Below are 13,663 nucleotides of genomic sequence, written 5' to 3'. Positions count from 1 at the left end.
TGGCAAGGAAGGAATGATCGTACGTCTTCGATGGCCTCAGGTTTTACCTGGAGTGATTCTGCTGTAGCGGCGGTAGTTACCGGGCGCACAAAGGGCACTGCAATCATTTCAGTCTACGTTTGCGAAAAGCGCTCGCTTTTTAGTCACAGCGAAGTAACAAATTAGACGCCTATTCGCGTGCATCCGTATCTGTGAGTACGTTTCGTGCGTCATTTGTGCGCGAGAAATGCGGAGCACGTTTCAATCTGCTTTCTATTCTGTGTGTGACCTTTAAATTTCTTGCTATTGCATTCATTGTTTCACCTTTGCGGCAAAGCTGAGACTTTTTATGAATGGGCTGCTTACGTGTTGATGCAATTGGCATTGCCATTTCACGCCACTGAACATACGTCGAAGTTCTGTTGCTCAAAAGGAAGGCTTTTACGCCGGCGTCCACCTCTAACATCGCAGATGAATGCCTTAGAAGCGCTGTTGAGCGTCCTGCGTTGTATTGGTCTTGTAGAATCACTGTAAGGAGAACGCTCCCACGTGTGTTGCAAAAATGTAAAATGAGCCCTCGAGCTCCCCGCGAACACCTCGAAACAGCGCGGTCTAGGCATGGGCTTGTTGAATATGTTTCGAAAGCTTCGAGAGGCCCACTTCACAAATGAGTACACTCGACTTTCACAGACGGTAACGGGGCACCGCCTATTACCCGCATACACATTCAACGAATTCACATCACGGAAGATCGCGTTCAACACCCATTCGAGTAGAGATGCACCCTCCAAGTGCGTCCTCCTAAACAATGTGACAAAAGGAGACCTTAATGGCCAGCGCCTGGCACGGGCGGAAGCCCTGGCCCGCTAATATGGATCGAAACCCGGAGTGTTCTATGTAGATGCCTCTCGCCCACACTACGGGGGCTGGTACATGACCGCTGTCGCCAACGATAGCCAAATAGTTAACGGGCTCACGTTTCGAGCTCGGGACATAATTCAATGTGTGGAGGAAGTCACCATTGCATTGACCGCTTGCCACCCCAGGTAGCAAACCATCATCTCCGACTCTCAGGGTCCTGTCGAAACATCGTGAACGGCTGTGTCGCGTACGTGGCCTACCGCTTATTGCAACGTCTGGGCTATCAGGGAATCCCTCCCTGCACCCCACCATCTAGCCTGGGTTCCTGCTCACATAGAACTCGAATAGACAATTAAAGTTTACCGTTAGCGCGATGGCGGAGGTTAAGGGAATGGCGTTACCACGCAGCAAACGATCGTTGCAGAAAGCGTCTTACAGTTTAGCGGTATAGCCTTTACGTGGTTTACGTGCTCCAGCTGGAATGGTGGCGCCACCTATCGAAAGGCTGAGGTGTAAGAACAGTGAAAAAGAAAAGAAAACGAGAATGTTTGCCTGTGTCACGGTGCGAAACATTGTTACAAGTTTATTTTAGTAATAACAAAAGTAAATAATTATGAACCACGCACCAAGCGCTAGGACATTTATGTTACCGATTTATTTACATTGATCTTGTAGTTAGGCCTAAACACGTTTGAATGCGGACGCTATCTCAAAAACTACGCCAACTTATCCGTAATACACGGTCGTCAAAGGTAACTGAAGACAAGAGAAGCCACTTTAAACAGTCATTTGCTGTGAACAAGGTGAATCACTCAACAACTACGCCAAAGTCACTTAGAAGCGGGCGTCTGAGAGCGCTGCCATGTTTTCGTACACTACTTACACCAACGCTACCACGATAACGCTAAATATGAAAAATACCGCGCGTACGGTACGCGATGCGGGTAATGTCTATCTGCGCATGCGCACTTCGATTCTTCTGTCACGGTACACCCGATATCCCGGTAAGCCCGGTGCACTATAACTGTCTGATAAGGCAGCCGACGCCACCACCCACGTGCTCTCTCGCCGGGCATTCCCACTCACTTCCCCCGATCAAAACGACCTTGAATTCAATTCAGTGTATTCTTTCCGTGAAGTCTTGGACTGTTAACAATTCGATCACAGCTTTTAGCCACCCCCATGCAAAGGCCTAAGTAAAGTGGTGGAGTGGCATTTTACTCTAACTCTTAACGAACACTATGCTGTGCCCGGCAGCCCTCAAACATTTCGATTCCACCTTTTCCGGCAGCTGCTCACACTTTGAAGAGACGTCAGGGCATCGCTCTAATGAAAGATTCGAAAGGCAGTGCAATATTAGCTGTCGATAGAAGATGAAATCTAGTTAAAGTGAGTTTAGGCAGAATAAAAGACCGGCTACACATACAACTGTGAAATTTGTTGGGCTTAAAAAAATCTTTCGCTTTGAGTTCGTGACTCGGAAGTAAACGTGTTGCTTCGGCTCGGCCTACAGGTATAATATAAGAACTTGTAGCTGGCAAAGCGACGCACAATTGGCGTGACACCACGCGGTTAAAACAAGATTAGGGTTTCAGAAAGCAATATGACCCTCCGCAAAACTGCCACGATAAAACTGAGTAATCAAAGAATTGTTCTGGCAAGGTTACTTTCACTCGTGTTGTTCATGAAACAATCTCGCATGTCGACCCATATAAGAATCAGTGCTCTGGATACCGTAGAAACTGCCGACAAAAAAAGAGCCTATGTTTTCATCGTGGTCTTGATACTTCACTCTTTTGCAGTTCGGCAGTAGCCACTTACGTTGTAGTAGGGCTTAGAACGCTCATCGATGATTGATTGATTTATTGATTGAATAACCTCCTATCGTGGCAAAATAAGCAGCAAGGTGGATCAGTGCAAACTCTGATTATACGTCGTCTGTTTGTTTTGACGGTCGGCAGGCTCCTGAAACATTAAATGTTTCAGGAGCCTGTCGCCTTGTTGCACATTAAATGTGCAACATGCCGCGTAGTAGGTGTACATTCGCCGATAAAGGCACAGAATTGCATTAAACCCGCTAAAGACGAACAATTACACGCTTCCGCCGTCTAGGAAGCACGTGCTCCAAATCAAGACGCTCTTGACATCTTCAGTACAAAGTGACCAAAGCGCTGCCGCAGCTGCCACCCGCCGGAGAATCAGCCAAGAACCAGTGCGGCCGCCTAGTTTATTCCGCTGCCCCCCGTCTAGTACACTGTAGCACTGCTGCCGTTTAGCGATAGCGCGTACAGCGAAGTGGCCAGTATACATCTGAGAGTTGCACGCCTGGCGCAAGCTGCAGCCAGAAGTCGCTGGCCCGAATCAGCCCGGCGGCGATCAAACACAGTCGCCCACGGTGTGTGCCCGGCGTGAAAGGGTTTCCGCCACTGGGGCGCGTCCCATTGGCACGAGCAACGCAGCGCCCGCGTTATTTCCGCACGGACCCTTTCCTTGGTCACGCCAAGGCTCCAGGGGCCGCCCGCTGGCGTCGTTTTTATATACCACGCTTCGCGGAAGTAAGTTCGGTGCAGTGCATGTCAAGTTCCCGCCAAAATACTAAGCGCGACTGACACAATTTTGACAATTGAAGTGCTGAAACAAATCATTAAGCCGTTTTCAACACACTGAATTTCATACGGCTACCTAGGAGAGGTGATGAATATTACATGTGTTTTCATTCCTTTAATTTAGATGCAGTTTTCATTAACGACGGCAACTTTATTTTAAAACATATAAACGAAGTTCGCATTAAGGTATCGAAAATGGACATGTTTTAGTGAGTTTGAAAAGTTGCATACCGCGGGTTACATCAATGCCAGATTATAGGGATGCCCTGTCTAAGCATGTCTCGTCTTTATAGTACGCTCGCCGGGAGCTTTGGTCGCACGATACGAAGTCGAATACGGAAACTTGCACACAGCAGCATATTTTGGCAACTAATCCACGGTCGACCATAGGCACTAATACGTCTCTTAATGTATGGTTAAAAAGGCTTAAGCCCACATAGCGTTGCAGTTGTTCGCGCTTTTGAAGGCGTTGCGTGCAACGATGCATACGGTCGAAGAAAGCGGTGGTATCATTCGATATCTTATCTTTCTTTTATAGGCGTCACACTGCACGCAATAATGCGGAATTATGCAAACGTGCGAGAGCAATTTTCTTTTCCATTATGCACCAACTGTACGCCGATTGGGCGCTTTCCCAACAGTCAGTAATATGCCTCTCGTCCTTTCGCCCTTTCCAATATCTCAACGTCTCGCTGGTCCTCCCAGCCGAATTACGCAGGGGCTGATGAGAGGCGGTGCTTGAGACGTATATAAGAAACTGCATGCGGCACCCGAATCCACACTAGTCCGTTGCCTCTGATCACAAAGGGACTAACGCAGGAAAAAAGATGAAGAATATGGTAAGGTCTTTGCATATAAGTTCTGCGGAATTCCCCAAGATGGTGGAAGGGCTATGAAAGTAACAAGTGGTATTGACCGCCCTGGAAAGGCATAGGTGCAGGGTTCTATCCCCGAACCAGGGTGATTTTTTATTTAAAATCTTTCTCTTCTGAGTAATCCGAATGAATTAGCTTGTTGCTTCTCGCTACAAACGGGGCTTGCCAATATTTTCTTTCATAAGGAATCACTGTTGTCAATTTCTGGCACTTAAATACTCCAAGGTTTCAGGAAGAAATGATAGTATTGAATCGATTAACACATTAATAAAAGTATAAGTTTCTTGGCAATCCACAGATTACCACGAATAAATATCTGATCGTGCGTTTTTGTATCACTGAATTTCTGCTAAAAACTAAAGGGATATGACGTGCAAGATACTGTCAGAACGACAAACTTCAGGAGCATTCATTTATCAGGGAACCTTTGACCTATACCAAGTTTTTTTTATCATGTGTCTATTGACCTTCTAGAAACATATAGTTTAGAGTAACTGGCCGTGCAGTACTAGAATACAAAACCTGGATCTCCAGACTCGTTAGGTAGGCTGACATTGCAGCGATATTACTGTTCTTCCTTAACTCAAGATAGCAAACTCCCAGCTGCACCACGCAGCACACCGTTTTTCTTTGTGAACATGTGGTGTCTATGGAAGCTCACAACTGCCGGGTCGACAACAATGAGTGATAAGTTGTCTAAGAAGAAAAAAAAAACGTATGCATACAGAGTTAAAAAAAAAGAAAAGTAGGATGGAAGGAGCTGAAAAGAAATTCCACAAATTGATATACTAAGCACGTGTGAAACACTCGTCAGCGCTAACATTGACCACAGCGAAAATACTACGCGGTATGCGATGAACTTCGAGTAAAATTCAGGATCCGTGTTCGAATAGTTGGTGTTTTGGTGTTTTGCTGTGAACTCTTTTATACCGCCGGCGTTATGATTCGATTTGTTTTGACAAGACCCTGCTACAACAGTCAGGAAGCGAAGCAGGCATCTCGGAAGGTAGCAGAAAATGAGTAGAGTGTACATTGCACGTGTACTTGTACTCCTTCTTAGCCTATAACTTTTTTTAGAAAGCATTTTATATGTATAACGAAGACGATCCAGTAAAACCCACAAGTGATTATTGCTATATATACTGGTGCTTTAAGATGATATTACCAGTCACTCTTATGGTGATGATGTCATTTATGGAGACAGGTCGGCAACGAATAAAGTCCTTGCTTGGCTTTTCAAACAGACGCATTATTTTGTCTATAGTTCTTTGTTATACAGGTCATTTCCTTATATGTTGGGCTTTGTTTTCTTATGCAAGCTTCTGATACAATGTCTGCTGCTGGCGATGTGACTTAATTGACTATGGTTAAATGAATTGTGCCCATATTTTTCCCTTTAAGGATTCCAGTTCTATCGATGCTGTCCCTTCATTTTTGCCATGGGCATTCTTAACGACCCTGCCTAACGACTGACCAGTGAATGCTTCATGTTTGCAGCTCGCAACGCTTCTCTTTGTCGTCCTGGCTGCCACTGTGGTAAACGCCGGTATCCACTACGGTGGCTACGGTGGAGGTGGCTATGGCGGTGGCTATGGAGGCGGCTACGGCGGTGGTTACGGAGGCGGCTACGGCAAGCTCATCGTTCTTCACGGAGGCTACGGGGGAGGTGGATACGGTGGAGGATACGGCGGAGGATACGGTGGTTATGGCGGCGGTCACGGTTGGTGGTGATGATCACTTCGCCTGCGAAAAATGAGGAATGCTGGTGGTCAACGTGATGGCTACTGCGAGGGAACCAAATGTCACTGCTACTTGAATGAACAACCTCGCCTTTGTAAATAAACCTATTTTTTTTTGGAAAACACCGATGCTGCATTTAAAACAGTAACGCACCCGTTGTGGTGTCCCGGTGGCTGCGGCATGGTACTGCTGAGCACGAGGGTATAGGGTTGACTTCTGGCCTGTAGAGCTTCATTATTATGAGGGTGAAACGCACTGACATAGGTCTACTTTTATCTAAATGCCATTTAGTAAAACTTAGGTAGTCCTAATATTCGAGAGTGCTACAAGCTTACTCAATCCAATTATTTTGAGAGATACATGCCACTGTCGTCTAGGAGAAAACACCAAAGACTGGTATGAGCTACAATGAAATTACCAAGGCCCTCTATCTGGCCTGCCATCACCTTGCTCCGCTGAGCTACAAGCTGAATATGACGCAGGTGGGGGCCCTCAAACAACTGCAGACCCACACGTACCAAAACCTGTCACAGACAAAAAAAAATTGCCCGCAGCTTCCCTCGGGGGAACACTGAGGAGGATGCGGAGCATATAGTTGGTTAACGGGGTGTTAAAGTGCGACTTACTTGGGTCGATGGCTAAATTGGTTAACGTGGTTGTGAAATGGGGTGTTAAATTGCGACTTACTTGGGTTGATGGCTAAATTGGTTAACGTGGTTGTAGGAGGGGGTGTTAAATGAGTGAACACGTACACACGTATGCGAAAGGGCGGCGCTGGTCGAAGGGACGTCGATCATTGTGTTTGTGGATTCGTTGGAATTCATTTCACCGCGACCTTGGACGTCGACGCGCCGTACAAACCAACCGACGAGCGACAACTGAGTGAGCGAGCGCCGACCTTGAGTATATATACAGCTCGACGGCGCATGCACTGTCAGCTGTTGAATGTTCTCGAAGCGCGACGCCACATGCGCGTCCACTGGAGAATCAGGAGAACTGTAGATGTCGAACGCGGTGTGTAGAGGAGGAAGGGTGCACAGATGGTGGAGGAGTGAAGCACGCGCAGTGTGTAGAGGAGGAAGGGATGCACAGATGGTGGAAGAGTGGGTGACGGCGCGACGGCGCATGCGCGCGCGTCAGCTGTCGAATGTTCGAGAAGCGGTGCGGACGGCGCGGACGGCGCACTACAAGGCGCGAGTATAAGATGCTTCCGCATCTAAAAAAAGACTTTACCCGGATACGAGGCCCGCAGCCAGAGGGGCGGGGAAGCTGCCTCAGCGGCCTGCCTCACACACAGCTATGCCTTAGTACAGATACATACCACATCGAGCACGCACAAGTTAGAACAGGTACAGGCATGTATAAAAGGAAAAGGAACTGTGTGAACTCAAACACGTATACTCATGGAAGACACTACGAACACGCACATGAGCAGATAGTGTCCCTTTGTTAGACATATACGCATGCAAAAATTGCAAGTGCACACAAAAACTTAAGTAAAGTTTTTGTCGTGTCATGTTTCTGGAGCTCATCAAGGTCATCGGGATCACCGCCTTGTGTTGAGCGCATGGCGACTTCCTCGTCTCCCATGAACATTGGCCTGCCCCATGAACGGATGAGACCCTCATGTTTGAACTTCCTTTTTTTACCGCTAACTTCATCATTTCATATAACGAAGTATTAGCGGCGAAGCTCCTTAGGCCGTGGGTTCTTCCCTCCTTCTTATGAAATACGTAGCCACCTCTAGTTTATAACTTGCTCAAAGGATGACGTTGTGTCTATATGTCCTTGGGAATATTATAACTGGATGATGTTAGTTGCTTTCACAGCATATCGGTAGACGAAATGATGATAAGTGGGGCGAAAGGTCTACGCATCCGACCAAGTGTCTAACCGTCCATGCGTCCGTCCGTTCACCCATCTTTTCATTCTTTTGCCCATCTGTTCGTGCTGCCAATCGTCCGTCTGTTCATGCTCCGTCCGTTCGTCCATGTACCGATGCTTCTCTTCGTCCGTCCGTGCGTCCGTCTGATTGTCTGTCCGTGCATGCTTCTGTCAGCCTGTCCATCCGTGCGTGCATTTGTCCGTGGTTCCGCACAATTGCCCGTGCGTCCGCATTTCTGTTCATCCGTGTTTTTGTTCATCCATGCGTGCGTCCGTCTTTCCGTCAGTCCGTTTTTACGTCTGTCCTTTCATTCTTTCTTCCGTTCGTCCGTCCGTCCGTGCATGGGCGATTCCGTGCGTCCAACCGTTCATACCGCTGTCCGTCAGTCCATCCGAACGCAAGGATGGATGGACGGATGGGCAGAGGCACGCATGCACAAACGGACGGAAGCACACACGGACTGACGGACGCATGGACGGACACATGGACGACCGGAAGCAAGACCTAACGGAAGGATGGAAGCACGGAGGCATGGACGAATTCTTCGTCGCACTAATCATCATTCACTCCGTGAATATGCTGTGATTTTTCACATCCCTCCTCCCCCTGACGATGCGCCATTTTCTCTGTTGGGCTGGGGGAATGGGCATGGATTCATCGGGGATAGGCGCAGTTTTCTCAACTAACCACCAGTACTACAATTGTTACAATGCTGTTCATCCCAGTTCCGAAGATCGACGAGAGCACTGTTGCGTTTCCTCAAACACACCGGCCTGCTTTATTGATTATGATGTGAAACGTGAAACTGTTACGCGTCAGCCCAGTCCGGGATTTTTTTTTCCTCCTCTACAACTGTCTTTCCTCATCTCCCCTTCCCCAGTGCAGGGTAGCCGGCGGAACTTCGTCAGCCCTGGGTAATCTCCCGCTTTTCTTCTTATTTTCATTATATCTCTTACCACGACAAGGCGTAATTGGCAAGCGAAAAAACGCGCAAAAAGAAAGCACCTGTGGGGATGCCAGCTTAAAATTTGCGCACTAAATAAGATGATGTAATATATTTTGATGGTGTCTTCTATGTCTTAAGTTGGTTCTACTCAGTTAAAAAGCAGGAAACTGCACTTTTATTGGGTCATCAACTTAAATATCAAGTTACAGGAAATGTACCTTGGCCAAAATGCGACAAACTTTGAAATTCATGACGCTATTTTATCGCAACATTGAAAATAAGATATTTGTCTTGATTTTTCCAGGTACCTAAATGGTAAAGCTATAATAATGAAGTTAACGCTATCAAAATCCATTTCACTGATCTAAGCTGATCCACTGTTCCTCTTTTTGCCTTTTGTGGCCTTTACGGGCCAATCCCCTTATGCTCTAGCCTTGTCCGCATTCGGTACGCTACACAAGACTAAAAATGAGCACCTGCACAAGGAATAAAGAAAACAATGGGAAAAAAATTGCACCATTTCCCACGTTTGTGGATGCGAACCAGCTGGGGGTGGGTGACCAGCCCCCACAGAAACTCGTCTACGTCACCTTAAGCAGGTCCACCAAGATTCAGAGGTTTTACTTGACTAACGAGACTGGTGACCATCGCTTGATGCCGGTGACCGCTGCTGTGAACGCTGCCGCTGACCAACGCTGCCGACGAGAATAACTATAGCACTTCTAAACAGCCAATCTCAAAACGCACACGTTAGAGACATCGAACATGATATTGTGCTAACCAAACAAGGCACGCTTTGTCTCACAGAAACGTGGAACACGGAAGATCGACAATGCACGCGTTTTTAGGGAGATAGTAGGTAGGGGTGGAAAGCGCAGGGCAGAAGAGAGAGATAGAGGTAGACTTGGCTCAATAGCAGGGGGGTTGTGGATGCGTGAGGAAAGGACAAACAGCCCCAAGAAGAAAGTGCTTCGCATGTAAAACACATGTTATGTGTACACCAATCAAGTTTATGACAACACCATACACGATCATGTGCACCGTCTATTTGTCCGTTCATACATCTCTCCGTCTTACCGTGCGTCCTTCCATGCATGCGTCTGCCCATCCATCTATCCGTTCGTCTATCCATTCATCTCCTCATCCCTTATACTAGTGGGCGACTTCAAGAAATAGAATATGGACTTCAGGGCCTTGCTTCCGCCCACTCGGCGTCATTCACTTCTCGGAGAGGCGTGCATTTTCAACGTAACGTGGTTACTAACACTTATCAGATAGAAAGCTAATCTAGTAGGTAGGTGTTTGATAGGGATTTCATGCAAAACTTACTAGAACGTCAAGGACGAAATAAACAATAGGAAAGCTTATGAAACCTCCATTTTTTCGTTGTTTCTTCTATTCTTGTCTTTCTCATGTAAGCTGCACGAAATTGCCATCCTGACATTCTATTGCTGCTGATAATATGTCTGCGCGGTAAATATCACGTACTGAACTTGGCAACAACTGAGTTCTATGTGACCAGCTGTGAATATTTTCGGCCACATACCTGCACTTTCAGAGAAGAGGAGGGAGGTCGAGGAGCGTCTTCAATAATTACTGAAGTGGGCACCGAATCTGCAAGGGCAGCAATTAGTGCTTTCATAACTAAAATTGAGTTGTAGCAAAGCGTGCATGAAGAGACGACAACAACAGATGAAGTGACTCCTTTGAGCTGGTCGAACAACGCTTAGCACATCGCACGCATGGAAGTAAGAAGCGCGGCATATGGCCAATGCCAGTCACCCAACAGCGGCGAAAAATCACAGCATATCCGCGGAGTGAACGATGATGAGTGGGGCGAAGGATCAGAGGGTTTTATAAGACGTGAGATGCGCGGCAATTTTTACGGATGTGACATGCATGGGCTCGTTATTCTTGGCCCGTTTCTTTGAAACTCTTTGCCCTTTCTTTGTGAAGCTTCCCTAGCGCATCCGTGAAAGTGAGCGGATCAGTTGGACACCTTTGGAGCCGAATCACGCCCATTTTCAACGATTCTGAACCACTTTTGTACTTTGCCACGCTGTCGATGCGCTCAGGCTATCGTGCGCCGCTGGACTACGCACCCATGCGGAACGCGCAGCCACGTACTGAGCTATAACAACGGCTGACGCCCCTCACGCTTCGCCGTATTCACCGAAAGTATTGCTAAACCTTCAAGCCACCGACACGGAGTATCACGTCGACGGAGAATTATCTATCACCCAGCTCAATTCGAAGCCGACTCAAGCTGGATCCATGCAGTGAAAGCACATCGTGCAGCCGCGGCTCACCAGCCCATCACTTCGACGCCGCCTTTTTCGACCCCGTCGCAAAAGACTACTGTACTGCCTAACACTAGCCCCAGTGCTCCCACTCTTCATCGTCATGCTCCCCTCCCTCGACACCTTGCGGAAGATCTCAAAGTCGTCTTCAAATCGGGCTGGGGACTTGGTCTTCGCATTACGGAGTCCTGCTCCACACCCTTTGCAGTCTTCCCACCATCGACCACGCAGCCGCCCACACCACTGACCATCTACGCATCGATCCGTATAACAATTCACTTATTGTCAGCACAGCATCTAAGTCACACGCACGTTTCTACCTCCGTGCATCGGAACTCCGCCTGGGTACCATCTCTCACGCCCTACGTGCCTACATGGCAGCACCAGACAACGCCTTCCGCGGCATCATCTGCAACATAATGGACTCTCTAACACAAGACCAGATCATCTAAGATCTCCCATCTATGAGCTTGAACACCCCCTACGACATCGCCGACGCGTGCCGGATGGGACGCTCAAACTCCACATTATTTACCTTCGTCGGCACTACCATCCTCCCCTCCTCGAAAGCCGAGGCCTGCATTAACTGCTGGACTTCTGACCATTGTGCGGACGTCTGCACAAAGGCCAAGTCCACCCTCTGCTACCAGTGCGGCCAGACCCACGAGATCTGAGCTCCCAACCTGCGTCCTATGCTGCATCTTGTGCAAAAAAAACACGTCACGGGCTCACGCTCGTGCAAACTTCGATTTACCAGGACTGCCCCATCACAATCGTCAAACTCTAAGCGGCAGCCTCTTGCACCAGCACCACCAACCGAGTCCATTCTAAAGAGCTCCCGGCCTTTCTGCCCCCGCCACCGAGCCACATCCCGTGGTGCCCGGTCTTCAGCCATCACCACTCCGTCTCTTTCCCGCCCCTGCCCAGGTCTGAAGGGTCCGCCGCCGCCGCCACCCTTTACATCACCACGGCCGGTAAGCTCCGGCGGTGGTGATGTCGAGCTTACCGGTAAACCACCGCTAAGCTCGACAACGCAGCCTAAAGCGTCGGACCCCGAAATCGTGGCTCTCGAGGCCACTATAACTTCCCAGCAGCTCCAAATTCAAGAGCTGATGCGTCAGCTGCAGGCAGCTCTGGCACGTCTGGCAAGCCGCGCTGGCACGCTCTACCAGAATCGAATCCAGAGCAATCCGGACCTTGCCCTCGCCAAAAATGTAGCCAGCTCCTCCTGGTCTAATACATTCCCTGCAGCGCCACATTCCACTATGGCAGACAGCCGTCTGCTGCAGATTTGGGAGGCCTATCACGCTGTCCACCGCCGATGGCAGGCCCCAGAAACACAATCGCCACCTGCGCCTCCGTTTGGCCCGGCTAGCATTGGACATGGAGGAGCACTGCTTCTCTCTTCTACGACAACAGTGGGGTCAGACGTGCGGCCGCATGGCCGGCAACCTTGGCCTCCGCAACACTTGGTCACTTCTCAGGATGCTGCTTGACCCCACCTATACCAAAGCATCCCAATGCAAGAATGTCTCCCATCTACTTCACTCTTCTTCACTCACCGACCCTGAGTTTCTGGTGACCCTTCGAGACCACTACCTCTGCACCGACCCCCACCCTCCACTTCTTGCTTACTCCGACTTCCCCAACAGCGACCTTGATGCTGACTTTTCTTTGGCCGAGATTCGTGCTGCGCTACTGAAGCTCCACACAACCTCGGCTCCGGAGGCGGACCACATTACTAACAAGGCAACCTAGTGGCTCCCCTGTCTCTTTCTCCACTCACCATTTCCGTTCATGGTACTCCATTTCCTCTCGTCTCTATCCTTCGCATCCTTGGAATCTTTATTCAGTCTAATAGTAAGCACACTACCCTCATCACTCAACATAGCAACGCTGTACACCAGACCATGCACCTCATACGCCGCATTGCGAACCGCCACCACGGCATGCGCAAACACGACCTCGGCCGCCTGGTTCAGATTTTTGTACTCAGCAGTTTTGTCTATTTTCTTCCATATCTCTTGCTTTCTCGCACCGAGGAAAAAAACGTTATCTGTCTTATTCGTCAGGCGTATAAGTCGGCCCTGTCTCTTCCCACATCTACCTCAAGAGATCGGCTACTGTCGACTGGTGTCCACAACTCCCTTACGGAGCATACGGAGGCCCATCGCACGGTCTTGCTCATCCGTCTCTCTCGCGCACGGCCAGGTCACGTGCTCTCCTCCACTCTTAAGCTTTACCCTCTGCTGCCTCCTCCTATCTCACTACCCATCCCTTCCCACGTCTCTTCCCTTATAGCCATGGATCCCCTCGTAAAGAATATGCATCCCGAGCACCACCCCTACCGCAAAGTAGCGCGAGCGTCCACGCTGTGGCGTAAGTTCGGACAACAACCCGACGCGGCTTATGTGGATGCCCCACCGTATCGCCAATACACAGCCCACACCCTCGCAGTCACCGACAACTTC

At 48.9% G+C, this 13,663-nt stretch overlaps 1 protein-coding gene across 1 annotated transcript; it reads left to right on the top strand.

Moving 5' to 3' along the window:
• Window positions 1-4,185: 4,185 nt before the first annotated feature.
• LOC119179848 (uncharacterized) lies at window positions 4,186-6,183 on the top strand. The gene is made up of 2 exons (XM_037430970.2): window positions 4,186-4,285; window positions 5,819-6,183. The coding sequence occupies exons 1-2, from the start codon at window positions 4,274-4,276 to the stop codon at window positions 6,050-6,052; spliced, it is 246 nt and encodes an 81-aa protein (XP_037286867.2). The 5' UTR covers window positions 4,186-4,273; the 3' UTR covers window positions 6,053-6,183.
• Window positions 6,184-13,663: the final 7,480 nt, after the last annotated feature.

The sequence above is a fragment of the Rhipicephalus microplus genome, chromosome 7 (assembly GCF_043290135.1).
Source record: "Rhipicephalus microplus isolate Deutch F79 chromosome 7, USDA_Rmic, whole genome shotgun sequence".
Lineage (NCBI taxonomy): Eukaryota > Metazoa > Arthropoda > Arachnida > Ixodida > Ixodidae > Rhipicephalus > Rhipicephalus microplus.
Note: the sequence above shows the minus strand (reverse complement) of the source record. Positions and strands in the feature narration are given on the sequence as shown.